This window comes from Lagenorhynchus albirostris, chromosome 3 (assembly GCF_949774975.1).
Source record: "Lagenorhynchus albirostris chromosome 3, mLagAlb1.1, whole genome shotgun sequence".
NCBI classification, from domain to species: Eukaryota; Metazoa; Chordata; class Mammalia; order Artiodactyla; family Delphinidae; genus Lagenorhynchus; species Lagenorhynchus albirostris.
Genome location: NC_083097.1, coordinates 28526443 through 28546668, shown reverse-complemented (window position 1 = coordinate 28546668; position 20226 = coordinate 28526443). Strand labels below are relative to the sequence as shown.

Sequence of the window (20226 nt, the reverse complement as noted above, 5' to 3'; positions counted from 1 at the left end):
GTAATTATATCGGACTGCCTCGTCTATGATATTGTGTTTCCAGGGGCTAAGCTCTAGCTCACTTTTGAGATATTAACCAGCAAAATGTTTTCCACACCAGCGAAGTGGTAGCTTTTCACAGTTACTAGCCCCTATCTCATTTTCCTTCATTGCCAGTGGTGTAGCTGGAAGGTAATGAAGTCAAAGCCCAGGTTTCAGTAAATATGAAAATAACTTATTTATTACATGATAACCACTTTACTTACATTATCTCATTTTCGCAGCATCACCAAGAGATAGGTACTATTCTCATCCCCATCCTATGGATGAGAACACCAGGATTACACATAGCCAGAAAGTGGTGGTTCTGGGATTTGAGCAGGCTTGTCTGTCTCCAGAGCTAGAGCTCGTAACCACCATGAATCATAAAGAAAAATTAGTTCATAGGGATGTGTTGAAGTCATGTTTCTATGATCAGATAAAATAGTTCATTGGTGAGATAGTCATTGTTCAGAAAGAACTTATGTCCTAAAGTGGGGCCCAAATCCTTTACCAAACTCCACAAGTATTCTTGTACCCTCAGTTCAAACATGTGCTCTACATACCTTTTGCTTTAAATAAAACCAGACCTAAGATATTTTCTCTATGGCTCTAAATAACGTTTTATTTGCCAAAATTTAAATCACTGACGATTTTAAAAAGAATTCAGGTAAATATAAATACGGTGGCTTTTTAAAAATTAATTTGTGGGCTTCCCTGGTGGCGCAGTGGTTGACAGTCCGCCTGCCGATGCAGGGGACGCAGGTTCATTCCCTGGTCAGGGAAGATCCCACATGCCGCGGGGCAGCTGGGCCCGTGAGCCATGGCCGCTGAGCCTGCGCGTCCAGAGCCTGTGCTCCGCAACGGGAGAGGCCACAACAGTGAGAGGCCTGCGTACCGCAAAAAAAAAAAAAAGTTCTGAGAAGTCCTTCAGGAAGTAAACCTGTGTCACTTTGTTTAATTCAGTTTGATTTCTTCCTAAACTCAGTTTTTTCACAGAGCCTTTCTTCCTCCATCCCTTGGACTCAACATTGAAATACCCTTTAGGAAGTGCTGCCTGGTACAGTAGCCTACCATTCTTTCATACACTGCCCTCTGTCATGCCTCTGTGCTTCTGCATAGAGTACCTTCTTCCTGTAATGTCTCCTCCTGCTGGATGAACTGTTACTCGCCCTTCAAGAAACAACTCAGATGTAACCCTGTCTATGAAGTCTTCTCCAGCCTTCTTAGATTCTCTCTCCTTGCTGCTCTGAGTGCACTGAGAGTTCTACTAGAGAAGCTATATTTCACATTTTCATTATTTTTCATGTTTGTCTCTTGCGCTAGATTGTTGTCTCCTTAAGAGTAATGGCCGTGTTTTATTTATCTTATTACCACCTGCAGCTCTAACTGCACCTAGCACTTAGTAAGAGCTCACCAGATAAATGTGTTGAAGGAATGTTGAGGAAAGAGGCTCAGAATGTTTAAGCAACTTAAGGTTACATTGCTATTTCATAGCAGAGGTGGGATGCACACGCAAGGTGCCCTGACTCAAGGTATACGGCTCTTTGACTGGGCATGAACAGCAAATTTGTGGCAGAAGTTTAGCTCTTCCCCCACCCATGCCCCATGACAGACAATAATAAACCCAGCTCCACCAAACCCAGCCTTTTGCTCTGGAACTTCAAGCATCACTCCAGGAAACCACTACCAGAGTGGGCCCAGGAGGTAAAATATACTTGTTCTCCTGCTGAAGACCAGGTACCCTGAGCTGGCTCTTTGTGGCTTAGCAGCCTCTGTTCCCCTTCAGTGAGACCCTGGGGGGCGGGGGGGAGCTAAATGCTCCTAAATGTTCACTCCTCTATCTGCCCCAGTGTTGCCAGCCATTCCTAGAGTCCTGATTTGGAAGAGCCACTGCCCCTTGGCACCTGGATATTAGAGCAGATTTTGCTCCTCACCCACTCATACACGAAGGTTTGGCAAATATTTTCTCTTTCAATTTTGTAGAGGCAGTGTTAGAATATTTACTAGTGATAGGAAAGAATATGAGTGCAGCAGCCTGGAAACAATCTAGCTTACGGGTCATAAATTTCATCACTGAGGTCCTGCCCAAGACTGGTTTGGCTGACACAAAATTTACTGAGTGTATCACCTGTTCTCCTACTTAACTGCAGTTCTCTCTGGAAATAATCACCCCAAATCCTCCTCTTCCATCCTACTTTTCTTTGGCTTTCTCTCCCCAGCCCCTCAGCCCAGAAAAGGCTATTTTTGTTCATATGGCTAAGAAGACAGTAGATCACTAATAGGTTAATGGGCATTGAGGCACCTTCCCTCTTCCCCCTCCTGTAAAGAGAAAAGGATGGTTTTCCTTGCTCCTTCTATTGTCTCCTACAGCTTAAGACCTATCAAAAGTTATACCAAAGTAAGTTTTCAGCATGCAGCTGTCCTAGAGGTGTCTAACAAGGACAAAGACGAAGCTAATGCGCCACACCTTCATACTTCCCGTAAGTCTGGGTGACTAGCTACAGATGCAAAAATAGCTAATACCTATAGAGCACTTACCATATACCAAATACCATGCGAAGTGCTTTATGTGAACAATCTCATTTACTCTTTATTATCTTTCCACACTATAGACGCTATTCTAATCCTCATTAGAGAAACCTGAGGCTTAGGATAACTTGCCCTACGGCACACAGAAAGTAGAGGAGCCTGGATTCAAACACAGGTCTGTCTGACTCTAAAGTCCATGACCTTGACTACTGTATTCTAACAGCTAGAACTGTCCAGTAATGGAAAGGGCCACCTGGACAGGTAATGAGTGAGTTCCTGATTTGAGGAGGTGTTTAAACAGGTACTGGACAAACAGTAATCTTAAAAATCTGTTCCACCAGTACAGCTCACTCTCATGTCAGTGATGATTTTCTATTTGCCTGTATGGCTTCTTATTAGTCATCATTGTCATCATCACTTCTAATTAGCACATACTGTGTGTCAGGCATCTTTCTGAGGAGTTTTACTTACATTAACTCATTAACTCATTTATGAAGTAGGTATTATCATCCTCATTTTATAGGTGAGAAAACAGAAATAAAGTGACTTGTGACAAGCTCACCCAGCTAATAAATAAACTGATTGTAACTCAGGCATCTGGCTCTAGTCCATTCTCTTAACACTGCATTATATTGTCTCAATATTTGACATGTATGTGATACTCTTTTTAAATTTTTATTCTCTTTTATTATCAGAGGTATAATACATATTTGTTGTTTAAAAAAAAAGTCAAATAATATACATTATTTCAACACAAGTTGAAAGGACCCCATAATTCCATACCCCAGAGATTACTGTTACCCTCCTTAATTATATAGTTACATATATTTATGGGTTATACTATATATAATACTAATATCTATTTGTGTGTTTTTACCTCTAATAATATATCTGGAATATTTTTCCATGACTCTTCAAAGCTCTACTTCATGCTTTTGAATGACCATATTATATGGACCATTAACATGTACCAGTTTTCCTACAATAGACAGATCTACAAGGAAGATACACAGATATAGATATACATATATATGTATATAGAGATATATAAAACTCTAGCTGGTCACCTGTGGATATATATATATCAACCAACAGTTCCATACCAGAGTACTGGGAGGGCTGATCTCCCATACCTTTGACAGAGCTGGGTTTATATGACCTGTATTTTTCATTAACACAAATACAGTAGGTTGAAAATGGTATTTCAGTTTTTGAATTCGTAAATTCTGTATGAGATTGGAAATCCTGTTTTGTGTTTATTGGACATTTGCATTCCCTCTTTGAACTGCCCCTTCATGTCTTTTGTGACATTGATAATGACCATTACCTTCTCTGAAACTTTCTCCTCCTACGAGTTCCTTTCTATTTTTTCCTGACTCTTCCAATTCTCTAAAGACTCCTCTTGAGTCTCCTTCCCAGTCCTCCTTCTGAATGACCCCTAGATAATACAATAATAATAATTACAATAATTAACATTTCACAGACGCTTAGTATGTGCCATACATTAAATAAAGCCTTTAAAATAGAGTCTTATTGTTTGTATTTCATTAGATGAAGAAAGGAAGATACAGTCTCACTGTAAGTGGAAAAGCTCACACTTGAGCCCTCTCTATTTTGATTCAAAAACACCACATATGTTCTCTCCAAAATAAGTGGAAACGTTCTCCAAAGTTCTTACCTACGTTTTCTTGTTTAACATACACACATTCCATGGATTTCTTATCCATTTCTTTAACGTCTAATGTATCTCGAATTTCTGGTCCACACAGCCTATTAGACATTGCCAAGTGGACGTATTCTGGGTACCTCAAATTTAACACATCCATAATGTTTTATCTTCCTCAGACCTCCTAGTCATCCTCCAAGATGACCTCCTCTTGCCAATGTGCTCTCACTTAATAGCACTGCCATTCACTCAGTTGCTCAAGCTAGAAACTTCAAAGCCACCTTTGAATGGCCCCCTGCCTCCATTACACCTCACATCTAATCAGCTCTAAGGTCTTGCCAGTTTGAGACTCCAAATTGTTCTCAATCCATCCTCCATGTGCCTTCTACTATGGTTTTAGATAATTAAGGCTCTCAACATCTCTCCCTTGCATTATTGCATCTGCCTCCTAAGTGGTCTCCCTACTTCTACGGTCTCCTCAGGTCCCATCTATCCTTCCCATGGCTGACAGTTAATGTTTCAAAGCCAGTAACTGATCATGGCACAACCTGCCCAAAACCCTTTGATAGTTACCTTCTGTCTACTGAATAAATTCTAAACTCATCAGCATAGCACATAAAACATTCCATAATCTGACCCCAATTTATCTTTCCAAACTCATCTCCAGCACGTTCCTACTCAGGTAGCTCCAGCTACAACAACTCAAGGCCGCTTGCTTCTCCTCAGAAATACCAAGTCTCTCCAGGCCACTGTGCTGTTGTTTGTGCTACCTGAAATGCCCTCCTCTGGCTTTTCTACCTGTTGATGTTTTACTTTTCTTTGAAGACCCAGCCACCTGCCTGTTGCGTACACACTGTCTCCCCCTACATTTCCAGCCCTACAATTTATTACTTGTCCTCTGTTTATATTTCTATTAAAGCTTTATTACAGACTAACTTGTAATCTGGTCACGTGTGTCTGTTTTCTTGAAAGGACTATATCTTAAACATCTTAGTATTTCTAGAGTTTGCAGGGAGCTCGATATATAAATGATTAAAACTGAAGTCCATTTGTGATTTAGGTAAAAGACTTAACAATCTCAAAGTTTACTTCCAAATCTGAGACTTTCTGTGCCTTTTCTTTACACTGAAATCTTATTTGAGGCTCTTGCAACTAACATTTAACCTTGGAAACCAACTCCTATTTCATGGGGCCAGTTCTGCTTTCACTTCTTTGCAGAGGCTTCAAAAGCCAAGAATTTGGGCTCTTGGCAATGAAAGTTCGGTGAACGTTGTCACTGGGTTTCCAGAGGAGGTGGGGCAGAAAGCACAAGAGCACATCAGGAAACTCGCAGAGTTCCAGGACATCTGGGGTTGATTATTCCAGCAAGATGCTCAAGCCAAGAGAACAGTTCCTGTACTGGGTTTTTTGTGGGGTTTTTTGTTTGGTGGTGGTGGTGGTGGTGTTTGACATCTGGGCTCTGGCAGCCACGCCTATGGCTTTGCTCAGCAATTCTTGAGGAATGAGATATGAGCTTGTTTCAGGACTCACATCTTACTGACTGGACTGCTGCTACAGCAGAGTCCTTCAAAAGACTCTTCTTTTCCCCTTACATGTGCTTTCTTGGTAGGTCTAGGTCTCACTGTCATTTACAGAGAGAAGAATTAGCCTCCAAGAACCAAAAGAAACTCATACTACCTGGGGCCTGAATTGGGTTATACCAATGCTTCCTAATTTCTCCTCCTCCTAGCATTCTTTTCAAATCATGGACAAGGAACCAGGAACAGTAAAAAAAAAAAACTCGAGGGAAAAGCAACCTCAAGCTACTGAGGAAATGGATTCACTCCAGCTATTCTGAAGTTTCTCTTTAAATACAAGCTGAGTAGAACTTTGTTCCAGTTTTGAGGACACATGCATTTCTTGTCTGAAATTACATGTTTTGTACTTTTAGTTTCATTATTATTACCTTCAGTGTACAAAATGTACTTTAGATATGTTCAAAGATTCAAATTCTCAATCTAATTCTCAAACATACAAACATAGTGTAATACTGCCCAACGATCAATCACAATTAGGATTTCAAATATTCTGACCTATTACCCTGGAAGCAAAAGGCATGTACTGTAGAAGAAGGGGGAAGGAAATGTGTTTTGCTAACGTTCATTGAGTACATATTCTGCCAGGCACTGGCCTATGAATGTTATATATGTTATTTTATCGAAAACTCAAAACAACTCTATGTCATATGCTATTATTTGCATTTTAGTGATGGAGAAACCAAGCCTCAGAGGTTAAGTGATTTTTCCAAAGTCATATACTTATTAAGTGGCAGAGGCAGGTTTAAGATGACAGGGCTGACTCCAGTAATATATACTTTTTACCCATCACTCTTAATATAAAATAGTAATAGCGTGATATATAGAAGCTTCTTATCGAAACATTCTATTATCTCCAGCATCTCAGAAAGATAATTCTTCTTATTTTATTCTTATGCCAACATATATTGAGTACTAAAGACCTGTCAGGCCCTGATCTAAGTGCTGTATTATATGTGATCTTATTATTTCTCAGAAAATCCACTTTTTGAGGAAGGTACTCTTACTTCACTGATGAATAAAGGTGCTGAGAGAGGTTAAGTAAGCTCACCTAGGTCAGAGAGCCTGATTTAAAATCCAGACAGCCTGCCGTCAGAGAGTAAGCTACACTGCCCACAGAGAGCACGCTCCGGAGGTAGAGAGACCTGGGTTCACATCCCAGCTCTGCCTCCTCTGGGGTAATTCAACTTGAACATATCTGGCCTCAGTCCCCCCATATGTAAAACGAGGTTCTGGGGACTTGCCTGCTGATTAGGTGTCCCCATATACAGTCTCAAATTCCTCAAAAGTCAGAATCCCTATTATGTAGTGAAAGGCCGTGTATTTTTGAGCTACGACAGTCCTGGGTTCAAATCTTACCACACTTACTGGCTAGATGACTTTAAACAAGATATTCAAACTTTCTGAGTCTCAGTTTCATCACCTGAACATGTAAGATAAAATACCTACCGAATAGGGTTATTTATGAATCAGAAATAATACATGTATGTTACAATATCAGGGGATTGGAAGAAGTTCTACCTTATAGTTATTATTAATACTGTTATGGTTACTGACTAAGAAAACATACTTTCATATACACCAGCAGGCAGAGGGCAAAGTTCCCCATATACCCTCCTACCGTGGGCATCACTGAGAGAGGCTAGAGAACATTCTCTCCTGGGTAAGATCAAACAGGAGACAGTCTGCTGTTGGGCCTCCTCTAGGTGTGGCTCTGACTGAGGTGGATGGGGACAGGATGGGCTGATGTATCCTCTATGCTCATCTGGTCCCCCACCTGGCCAGCGTAGTGAGAAAGTACTAACTGTGAGCCACCTCCAGTGAAGTGCAATCAGAGTCCTAACCCTCACCCCATAATGACACCCCTCTTTGTTAGAGGGCTCTAAGGGGAAAGCACATGGCCTTCAGAGTCACACTTGCTTGGGTCCAAACCTCCAAGACTTAAGTGAATTTAGGCATGTTCTTTTATAGAACATCAGGCCCCCTTCTGTCAAACGAGAGCTATCATGTAGGGTATTTGTAAAAATTAAATACTTTATGAATAGGATCTAGCTCAGTTTTAGGGATTTAGTATACACTCAACAAAAGAGAACAGTTCAGGATCAATATCATTCTGAGATGAACAAACAGCAATGATATGCCAAGGGTCAAGAAGGGGGCAGGTCTACACAAAACACTCTTCTTTGGCTGAAACATTTTTTAAGAAGAATCTGAAGAGGCTCTTTTATTTTTAACTTTGGAGACAACTGTTTCCCCCCAAAAGTTGCCTTATGTTTAGGGACTTAGATTTTGTATGTTTAGCAAGAAAAATAAGTTTAGTGTATTCACTTACTTTTTTTTCTGGTCGTGCCCCCGGCTTGTGGGATCTTAGTTCCCCCACCAGGGATGGAACCCAGGCTCTCACCAGTGAAAGCATGGAGTCCTAACCACTGGACTGCCAGGGAATTCCTTCACTTGCTTTGTTATAAACCCAGTTTGTATCTATCACAAGCTGTTAGCTGAAACAGACTTGTAGGACTTGGTTATAATGCTCAGCATTGAAAGAGACATAAATACTAAATAATATTGCAGCAGACCCCTGTAACATCGGGTTCTGAGAGACTACTCGAAATTGACTAGGTACCTCCAGTTTAGGATTTGGCCAGATGCATAGTACAGGCTGGCATTTTGCCTTACTAACAAGAATAACAGGTGAATCACCCCTAGATGAATGAATCTGGGTGAGGCCATGCTATCCGTATATCCACATCGAAGACCTGGTTGATGATCAGGGTCAGAACTTACCTCTGCATTAGGCTAAGGAGGTTTTCTGTGTCTCCGCTTTTACAGTGCTCATTTCCATATATGAGGATTTGAATCATCAGACACTGTAGGCGAGTTGAGAAGCATAACAATTTAAAGAGAATCAAATAACAAGCACCTTCATTATAAACCAAACTCAGGAGAGCACCAGTGGAACTGAGATGTCACAGGTTGACATTTCAGATGCCTGTACTACTCTTCCTCCTGGTTCCCTTCCAAGGAGGAAGGAGTCTGAATCGAAGGCTCTGTCCCCCTAGTGCTGTACCTGTATCATTCCACTTCACTGAAGCTTCCACTACCATATGTGGCTGTGGAAAACCAAAGTAACAGGCCTGAAAATGGACAGCATGCCTACCTAAAACCCACAGTGGTTTCCACCAGGATTTTCCAAATAGCTGTAACCAAACGGGTAGATATAAATGAAATCAGTGTATGTGTGCCAAACTTGCATTGCATTCTCATGCTACGTAACTTTACTCTTAGGCAGTTTTCCATTGTAAATTTTATTGCTGACCTCTCTATCCAATCAAGGTGGAATTATAGGCACCAGATTTGCCCTCCCACGTGAAACAACCAGAAAAGAAAAAGTAGACGAAATATATTTGGAACGATCTTCATGACAATGAACATTAGGCAACAAAGGACAGTGTTCCCTGAGAGAGGGAAAGCAAGTGAAATAAACGCTATGATTGCCCCAGATTACTGCTCTGAGACCATCTCCAGGCTGTGATGCAGGGAAGTGGAGCTCAGCAGACGCCCTGAATTGAGCATACGGAGCTGAGAGTCTCAGGAGACTCTCAGGGCAGAGTAACAGAGGAGAGACAGCTGCACAGAAAGAGAATATCTATATCTGCAGTGTGTCCCCTTCAAGTGCGGTTGGCCCGCAGTCTGGGAACCTGCAGATACAGAGGGCCGACTGTACTACAACATTTTATACTGGGGACTTGAGCACCTGCAGACTTTGGTGTTGGTGAGGGGGGCGGGTGGGAAGTCCTAGAACCAATCCCCCACGGATACCGGATACCGAGGGACAACTGTATTCAGCAGAGTACTGATTAACACAGAGGTGTAAAAACTGCCCAAGGCTTGAGAAAAGAATCTGAAGGTACTGGAGGGAACAGTGCCCTGTGTTTATACAGGGCCAGCTATAGCGGCCTCTTCAAAATGAATCTTCAAAATGAAGTCCCCATTCTTCTGTTATTTACTATTTTCATACTTATTACATTAAGTTAACCTGAAATGAGATAAAATATCTCCACACCTGCCAATATATGTGTGTGTCTGTGTGTGTGTAACGCTTTTTTTTTTTTTTTTGGCCACACTGCACAGCTTGCGGGGTCATAGTTCCCTAACCAGGGACTGAACCTGGGGCCGTGGAGTGAAATCGCAGAGTCCTAACCACTGGACCACCAGGGAATTCCCATGTGTGGATTGCTTTTGACTCTGCCCTCTTGAATATCAGTTGATCTTTACCAACTTTTCCTCTGAAATTGAACTAATTTGGGTTTTATGTAGAGACATCACTACTGATCCTACCTAGTCTTTAGCTTGGGCTGTTAGTATACTGACTGGCTGAACAACTGTTAGGCACACCTCTTGCCACATCCTACTACTAGGCAATGAACTTCTAGGGTTGTCTGGGCTCCCTGGAAGGGGAATCAGTGCTTGGGTAATGATGGCTAGACAAGGTGTTCCTTATTCCAACACAACCTTTGGTGCTTTCACAAGATTCTGCTACTGCCATACTAAGTTTCCAGGATTAGGGTATTACTCTTCTAAAACTCTGGTCCAGGCACAGACACAACAAAAGTTTCTGCAGTCATATTCTCCCTTAGCACATCTAAGAATGTGAAGAATTTTCAAAAGAAAACACTTTACTTAAAAAAAAAAAAAAGAAGAAGGAAAGAAAAAGAGAAGGAAGAAAAAAAAGGAAGGAGAGAGAGAGGGAAGGGAAGGGAAAATACACACACACACACACACACACACACACACACACACACACACACATCTCCCCTCACATTTTGCTTACAGGCCTGGGAGCAAATGTAAAACACCAGCCAGTATTCACCTTCCTTAGCAGCTGAATTGCCTTTCTGAGCTCTCCTTTGGCAAAGCAGATCCTGCCCATGTTATAAAAAGTTTCAGCCACTTTTTTACTACAGTCACCATAGCTAATGACCTGAGACTTCAATAAAGACTTTAGCAGTCTGTAAGCCTCCCAGGGGATAAAAAAATATGTACATATTTTTAATTCACCTGGTAATTCTGAAGGAGCATGCTGGTTGTATTCCATGAGCTTTTCAAACCTTCAGAAAAACTGAAAGAATAGTAGAATGAATACACATAATATTTTAATCTAGATTCACCAATTGGCTATCATTTTGCCACATTTGCTTTCTCTTTAAAAAATTATATGTATATGTAATAGATAACATTTTTATATACATACATAAATACATACACATATATACTTTTGTGGAAAATAAGTTGTACTTAAGATACTTTACCCCTAAATACTTAAGCATGTATATTTTTAGAACAAGAACATTTTCCTACATAACTACATTACATTTTTACTCTCAAAATTTTTTACATTGATATAATATTAATATATGCTCTGTATTCAAATTTCCCAATTGTCCAATAATGTTCTTTATAACTTTCAAAATCTAATATCCAATGAAGAATCACATACTGCATTTAGTTTTCACAATCCTTTAGTCTTCTTTAATCTGTAGCAGTTCTGCCCTTTCATAATACTGGCTTTTTTTTTTTTTTTAAAGTCCAGGCCAGTTGTCTTTCAGCTCAACTCTCACTCTTAACTACTTACTATACCGCATATGATTTAGAGAAAAACTAAGTATACACTGGAAGTTGTTTATAGAACAACAATGCTTGTACTCATTGGATTTCCCAATGTGCTTTCTTTAGAGAGAGTGAAGAGGTACAGTTATTGCTGTGGCATCCTCAAGAACGGTACATCACCCTCTGCCTGTGTTAACTATGTTGACATTTATAAATAGAACATTTCTTTGGAACTGGGTTGAATATGTAATCAACATCCTCATATGTGGCATGTCAGAACAAACATAAAAAGGATGTCAGTTGTTGCTTTCCAGGAAACATTGACAATAATTTAGGAGTCTCAAGGCTCTATATTATCTTTGCTTTTTTCAGAATAGGAAAACATGCATATAAGTAGATTTTCCTATTTTTTCAGTGTACAAGTCTTTCACCTCCTGGGTTAAGTTTATTCCTAAGTATTTTATTCTTTTTGATACTTTTGTAGATGGGAGTGTTTTCTTAATTTCTTTTTCAGATTGTTCATTGTTGGTGTGTAGAAACGCAGCGGATTTTTGTATGTTGATTTTGTATCCTGAAATTTTTTTATATCCTGCAATTTGTTTATTAGTTCTAACACTTCGTGTGTGTGTGTGTGTGTGTGTGTGTGTGTGTGTGTGTGTGAAATCTTTAGGGTTTTCTACATATAAGAATATAAGATCATATAATCCGCAAATAGAAATAATTCACTTTTTTCTTTCCAATTTAGATGACTTTTATTTCTTTTGCTGGCCTAATTGCTCTGGCTAGTACTTCCAGGACTGTATTGAATAGAAGTGGGCAAGAGTAGGCATTCTTGTCCTGTTATTGATCTTAGAAAAAAATGCTTTCAATTTTTCATCACTGAGTATGATGTTACCTGTGAGCTTTTCATATATGACCTTTGTTATTCCTAGTTTGTTGAATGCTTTTATCATAAAAAGATGTTGAATTTTGTCAAATATTTTTTCTGTATTCTTGCAATGATCATGTGATTTTTATCCTTCATTCTGATAATGTAGTGTATCACATTGATTGTATTTCATGTGTTGAACCATTCTTGCATCCTAGGGATAAATTCCACTTGGTCATGGTGTGTGGTCATTATAATATGCTGGTGAATTCAGTTTGCTAGTATTTTGTTGAAATGTTTGCATCTATATTCATCAAGCATATTGTTCTGTAGTTTTCTTTTCTTGTAGTCTTTTCCTAGCTTTGGTATCGAGGTAATGCTGGCCTCATGAAATGAGTTTGGAAGAATTCCTTCCTCTTCAATTTTTTTGGGAAGAGTTTGAGGAGGATTGGAGTTAATTTTTCTTTAAATGTTTCATAGAATTCACCAGTGAAGCCATTTACTCTTGGGCTTTTCTTATTGGCACATTTGATCTCCTTACTAGTTAAAGTTCTATTCAGATTTTCTATTTCTTCATGGTTCAGTCTTAGCAGGTTGTAGGTTTCTAGGAATTTACCCATTTCTTCTAGGTTATCCAAGTTGTTGGAATGTAATGGTTCATAGTAGTCTCTTATAATCCTTTTAATTTCTGTGGCATCAGTTGTAATGTTTCTTTTTTCATTTCTGATTTTATTTATTTGAGTCTTCTCTCTGTTGTTCTTATTTAGTCTAGCTATTCATTGGGATTGATTCCAGTAGCTCAGGCTCCTGGTGCTCACAAAGTGTGCTTCTCTGGGTAGAGCAGGCTGGCTCTTCAGTTGAACCCGTGTAACTTTCTCTTTGGCTTCCTTCTTTTTCTGATCTTTCATGCATTTCAGGAATTTATCTCGGCCCTTAGAGTGCTTAATATGCTCAATATGTACATTAATCCTCTTGGCAAGAGGATTACCCTTAACTTGTTTGTTTATAACAATGCCAACGGCAAGCTGGGTAACACTGTAGACCTTTCCAATTTTGCCACGGTAACATTTCTGGGCATTCCTTTTTGAACAATGCCCATTCCCTTACTGTATACAAGATCACCTTTCCTGTAGATCCCCAAGGATATGGCCAAAGAAATAACTCCATGTTTTCTAAAAGGCCTAGAGAACATATAGTGGATGCCTCTCCTCTTTCCCTTTGTGTTCACCGTTTTAAGGAATTACTGGAAGATGGCAGTTCTGGCCAATGGATCCTGTTTATTTTTTATCAGTGGCAGATTAAATCTCTGTTTGAAAAAAAAATGTTATATTTCATGGGAACACAATTCCCAAATCATCTGAGTTTCTGTTATGGTCCTCTAGAACAGGCTGAGAATCTCATCTCAGGCTTGAGGTTGGGAGAAAAAGCTCCTTTTAAAATGGAATTATCCCACAGGAAATGTGTTATAAAATTCAGCAAAGTAACTCAATAGTTATTGAGTACCTACTATGTGCCAGTTACTGTTTCAGGCACTAGGGACATTGCAGTGAACAAAACAGACAAAACCCTTGTCCTCATGGAGCGTGTTTCTTAGTAGTAAAGGTGACCTGTCCACAGTCCTGCTTGTGGTTTAGATTCAGAGCCACCTGGCACTCAAGACACTTCTGCATCTCTGTCTAGGAGCTTGGTACACTCGGTTAGAAGCAGACAGCTGTCAGGCATTGGTACTGGTGTCTTATCACAGAGCCAAGATGTTCACTGTATCAGAACATAACAAGGATAAGCTATGAGATTCTGGCCAAGTACTTTCTTGGAAACTAAATTAAAATATTAGGTCAATCTGTGGCTTTACATTAATCTTTGGAACCAACAGAAAATATTGCAGCCACTGTAAAAAAAAAAAAAAAGTCACAAACCACCACAAGGTTTTTTGCCTCTACAAGTGGCAATTAAAATAGAACTAAAGAAAATGTCATCATTTACAAAAATGTTCAAATGTCGGGCTTCCCTGGTGGTGCAGTGGTTGAGAGTCCACCTGCCGATGCAAGGGACACGGGTTCGTGCCCTGGTCCGGGAAGATCCCACATGCCACGGAGCGGCTGGGCCCATGAGCCATGGCCGCTGAGCCTGTGCACCCGGAGCCTGTGCTCCGCAACGGGAGAGGCCACAACAGTGAGAGGCCCACGTACCGCAAAAAAAAAAAAAAAAAAGTTCAAATGTGGAATAAAAAAAGCTTTTTCTTCATTCCTTGAAAAAAAATTCTTACTTATTAAGTGTCTAGAAACTTACTCTTAAACTGGTTTTCACATGGCCAACAAAACCATGTCAGATCCACACCTGTTTCTCACATGCCTGAGGAAGAATAAAGTTGGCTTGGTCAGGTCAAAGTCACATGGGATCTCATGACGAATAAAGGTCTTCACTGCCTTCATGCTGAACTCAGTACATAAAGTTTTTGAGTTTTGGAGTAACAGTTTAGACTCATGGGACTTCTAAGTAAAAAGTCAGCAATCAAAAGCATTTTCTCTAACTGTTTTTTTAATGTGAAAACAAAAGTTTGATTAATAAAGAATTCAAGACCGAAAACTGAGAAGGAAATAATATATCAAGAGAAAAATGAATTGGTACAGCCACTATGGAGAACGGTATGGAGGTTCCTTAAAAAACTACAAATAGACCTACCATATGACCCAGCAATCCCACTACTGGGCATATACCCTGAGAAAACCATAATTCAAAAAGAGTCATGTACCAAAATGTTCATTGCAGCTCTATTTACAATAGCCCCGAGATGGAAACAACCTAAGTGTCCATCATCAGATGAATGGATAAAGAAGATGTGGCACATATATACAATGGAATATTACTCAGCCATAAAAAGAAATGAAATTGAGTTATTTGTATTGAGGTGGCTGGACCTAGAGTCTGTCATACAGAGTGAAGTAAGTCAGAAAGAGAAAGACAAATACCATATGCTAACACATATATATGGAATTTAAGGAAAAAAAATGTCATGAAGAACCTAGGGGTAAGACAGGAATAAAGACACAGACCTACTAGAGAATGGACTTGAGGATATGGGGAGGGGGAAGGGTAAGCTGTGACAAAGCGAGAGAGAGACATGGACATATATACACTACCAAACGTAAGGTAGATAGCTAGTGGGAAGCAGCCGCATAGCACAAGGAGATCAGCTCAGTGCTTTGTGACCGCCTGGAGGGGTGGGATAGGGAGGGTGGGAGGGAGGGAGACGCAGGAGGGAAGAGATATGGGAACATATGTATATGTATAACTGATTCACTTTGTTATAAAGCAGAAACTAACACACCATTGTAAAGCAGTTATACTCCAATAAAGATGTAAAAATAAAAAGAAACTATCAGCTATATCCAAAGATAAAAGCCAATTTTGACTTAAAATATTAAATTTACAGGACCAGAGATTCTATGTGTCCAGGATTTGAAGGACCTCTTGTTTCAAGATACAAGAAAAATACTTCTTTTTCTTTACTAATATTGCAAGCTGCACCAGCCCTATTTTTATTGCTGGCTTTTCCTGAGCCTTCTCTGAGCTCCAGTTTCTGAATTATGAGATGAAAAAGGCTGTCCCAATCTAATAAACAATCTAGCAATTACATTTATTAGTTGATAACATTTACCTGTTTTTCCCCATTTTGAACAAGCCATTTGCAAAATTCTTCAATGGTCTTCAGTGTTTCATAATCCTCTGGGCCCGATGTTGTTTGATATGCAGTGATGCTTTTTATAAAATATATCTCAACAGCATCTGCAAAAAAGGGAAACAATTATTTAAGGCAATAGGCTAGCCTTTACAAGTGTCTAATTTCAGCTTCAGCTAAATTAATTAGACAACTGCATGCTTAAAGCCCATGCCTGTCCTCTTTCCAGCACTCATAAAAGCCTCAAAAAGTCTGAGATATAACTTGATGGCATATCAGATGATGTTCTGATTTTATTCTCTTGATGAAATGCGTGGATTTTCTGTAGGAAAAGAAAGCTTATGTCTGAACTGTCTTATCCTGAGACCTAAAGTAACCATCATATTAAACTCCCAAGTACAACGCAAGACTATGTTTTTAGCTAAATTAAAATCTGATGACGATTACTGCTTACTGGGGTTTCTGTTCAGTGTATGTGTGTGTGGAGAGAGAGGGTGAGTTTTGATTTTCAAAGAACTTTAAATATACAGCTTTTATTGTTTAAAAATTTACTGCTCATGTTGTCTTTTATTCCAAACATAATAGATGTTTATGTAATCAATCTAGAAAATGCAGAGAAGCAAAAAGAAAATGAACATTATCTCCATACACATCACTCAGGAACAGGCACTAACATTTTTTTTTAACCACTGTATTAAGGTATAATTTGTATACCACACATTCACCCATTGTAATTATACAGTCTGATAAGGTTTTAGTAAATTTATATAGTTACGTAATCATGATACATGATGTGATCACACAATATATAGTCTTTTCAGGCTGGATTCTTTCATGTAGCATACTGTTTTTGAGGTTCATCCACGTTGTTGCATGAATTAGTTTTACTCCTTTTTATTGATGAGTAGTTTTCTATCATATGGATATATCACATTTTATTTATACATTCACAAGTTGGTGAATATTTGTGCATGTGTATACAGTCTACTATGTTTATCCGCATACTTATTAGTTCCAATTCCATTCCTTTCTGTGGATTTGAGTTACCATCTGCTGTCATTTTCTTTCAGCCTAATGGCTTCCTTTAGTATTTCTTTCAGGGCAAGACTGCTACCAACAAATCCTGTTTCTGTTAATCAGGAAATATCTTTATCTCACCTTCATCTTTGAAGGATAGTTCTGCTGGATGTACAATTCTTGGTTGAATTCTATTGCAGTATTTTGAACATATTATTCCACTGCCTTCTAGCCTTCATTTATCTGATGAAAAATCAACCATTAATCCTATTGTTGTTGCCCTGTACAGAGTTGTTTTTCCACTGCTGCTTTTAAGATTTTCTCTTTGTCATTCAGCAATTTGACTTTGTGTCTAATTATGGTTTTCTTTGTGCTTACCTTACTTGGCACTGAGACTTCTGAATCTGTGGATAACATTTTTATCAAATTTGGGAACTCTGGGGCCATTATTTCTTTAGATGCTTCTCTGCCTCATTCTTTCTCCTCTCCTATTGCAGCTCTCATTACGTGAGTAATGACCACAGACCTCTTATGCTCTGTTCATTTCTCTTCAATATCTCCTATCTCTGTTCTTTGGATTGGATCATCTCTAGTGACCTACTTTTGAGCTATCTCTATCTTTTCTGCCATCTCAAATCTGATGTGATCATTAACACATTTTTCATTCAGTTACTATATTTTAAAATTCTAGAATTTCCATTTTAGCTGATTTTTAAAAGTAGTTTATATTTCTCTATTGAGATTTCCTATTTACTAAGTGATTTTCATAATATTTTCTTTTAATTCTTTGAACAGTTTCCTTTAATTCTTTGAACATATTTGTGATAGCTGCTTTGAAGCTTTTGCTAAATCCAACATCCAGCCCACTTACAGTCAACCTCTTTTTCTTTTTCTTTTCTTTTCTTTATTTTTATTTCTTTAGTTTTTTTGGCTGTGCTGCTAGGCTTGCAGGATCTTAGTTCCCTGACCAGGGATTGAACCCAGGCCCTCAGCAGTGAAAGCACGGGTCCTAACCACTGGACCGCCACCAGGGAATTCCCTAGAGTCAATTTTTCTGAGTCACAGGTTCCTGCCTCCTTGTATTGTCCCTTTTTTGCTGACAACTGTACATTTTAGATAATATATAGAAGCAATCACAGATTCTGATACATCTTTATGGGATTTTGTTTTGTTTTGTTTTTAAACTACAGAATCTGTCTCCCCCATGGAGCTTGGAGGCTAATGTCTTTGCTCTGGTGTTATTTTTGTGTGCGTTTGTTTCTGGGTGTTTTTTTTTTTTTTTTTTTTGATTAATAGACTTTTTAGAGCAGTTTTACATTCACAGCAAAATTGAGCGAAAAATACGGAGATTTCCAATATAACCCTGCCCCCAAATATGTACTTACAATGGTTAATTTTGTGTGTCAACCTGACTGCGCTAAGGGATCCCAGATAGGCTGGTAAAGAATAATTTCTGGTGTGTCTGTGAAGATATTTCTGGAAGATATTAGCATTCAAATTAGTATACTGAGTAAAGAAGATCTACCCTTACTAACATAGGCAGGAATTATCCAATCCATTAAGGGTCTGAATAGAATCAAAAAAGGGCAAAGGAAAAGCGATTTGTCTCTTTCTTTTCTTGAGCTGAGAAATCCATCTACTCCTGCCCTTTGGGCGCCAAGACTTACGTCAGTGGCCCCCACGTCCCCCAGTTCTCAGGCCTTTGGCCTCAGACTGAGATTTACACCATCAGCTCCCCTGGTTCTCAGGCCTTCAGACTCAGACTAAATTACACCACCAGCATTCCTGGTTCTTCAGCTTGCAGACGGCAGATTGTGGTACTTCTCATTCTCCATAACCACATATGAGCCAATTTCTATAATAAAGCTCTTCTCTTTTTTTTTTTTTTTTTGCGGTACGCGGGCCTCTCACTGTTGTGGCCTCTCCCGTTGCGGAGCACAGGCTCCGGACGCGCAGGCTCAGTGGCCATGGCTCACGGGCCCAGCCACTCCGTGGCATGTGGGATCTTCCCGGACTGGGGCACAAACCCGTGTCCCCTGCATTGGCAGGCGGACTCTCAACCACTGCGCCACCAGGGAAGCCCAAAGCTCCTCTTTTATATCTCTCTCTATATATACTGTTGGTTATGTTTTTCTGGAGAACTCTAACACAGATTTTGGTACCAGGAGTGGGCTCAACAACTTGGACTCCCACTCACCAAGGCCCGCCTGGTTATGGCCACTGTTGAGTGTCCAATCTGCCAGCACAGAGACCAACACTGAGCTCCCAGTATGGCAGCATTCCCCAGGTGATCAGCTATCTACCTAGTAGCAGGTTGGTTACATTGGACTACTTCCATCATGGAAGGGGCAGTGTTTTGTCCTGCCCCTGCAGGTATCTACACTGGATGCAGATTTGTATTTCCTGCATGCAACGCTTCTGCCAAAACCACCATCTGTGGACTTATAGGATACCTTATTCACCATCATGGTATTCCACACAATACTGCTTCAGACCAAGGAGCTCACTTCACAGCAAAGTGTGGCAGTGGGCCCAGGCTCATGGAATTCACCACTTTAGGATGGTTACCCACCATCCTAAAGTAGCTGTCTTCATGGAACAGTGGAATGCCTTTTGAAGACTCAGTTACAGTGTCAGCTAGGTGGCAATACTTTGCAAGGCTGGGTCAAGCTTCTCCAGAACGCTGTATATTCTCTGAATCAGCATCCAGTATATGGTACTGTTTCTCCAGTAGCCAGGATTCACAGGTCTAGGGATCAAGGGGTGGAACTACGAGTAGTGCCACTATAACCCCTAGTGACCCACTAGCAAAATTTTTCTTCCTGTTCCCATAACTTTATGCTCTGCTGGCCTAGAGGTCTTAGTTCCAGAGGGAGGAGTGCTTCCACCAGGAGATACAACAATGATTCCATTGAACTGGAAGTTAAGACTGCTACCTGGCCATTTGGGGTTCCTCATGCCTTTTGAGTCAACAGACAAGGAAAGGAGTTACTGTGCTGACTGGGGTGATTGATCCTGACCACTAAGAAGAACTGGAGTAGTATTCCACAATGGAGGTAAAGAAGAGTATGTCTGGAATACAGGAGATCCCTTAGGGCTTCTCTTAGTATTACTATGTCCTGTGATTAAGGTCAATGGAAAACTACAACATCCCTATCCAGGCCAGATTAGTTCAGGAATGAAGGTTTGGACCACCCCACCAGGTAAAGAACCATTACCAGCTGAGGTGCTAATAAAACAAGAGGAAAATAGAATGGGTAGCAGA

The 20226-nt window shown here is 39.9% G+C and overlaps 1 protein-coding gene across 1 annotated transcript in view; it reads right to left on the bottom strand.

The window, feature by feature from the left end:
• TTC23L (tetratricopeptide repeat domain 23 like) overlaps window positions 1-20226 on the bottom strand; it is a 60648-nt gene that overhangs the window by 3319 nt on the left and 37103 nt on the right. The window contains 3 exon segments of the mRNA XM_060146290.1: window positions 4229-4320; window positions 8575-8657; window positions 15924-16051. Of these exon segments, the coding sequence (XP_060002273.1) occupies window positions 4229-4320; window positions 8575-8657; window positions 15924-16051 (303 nt within the window).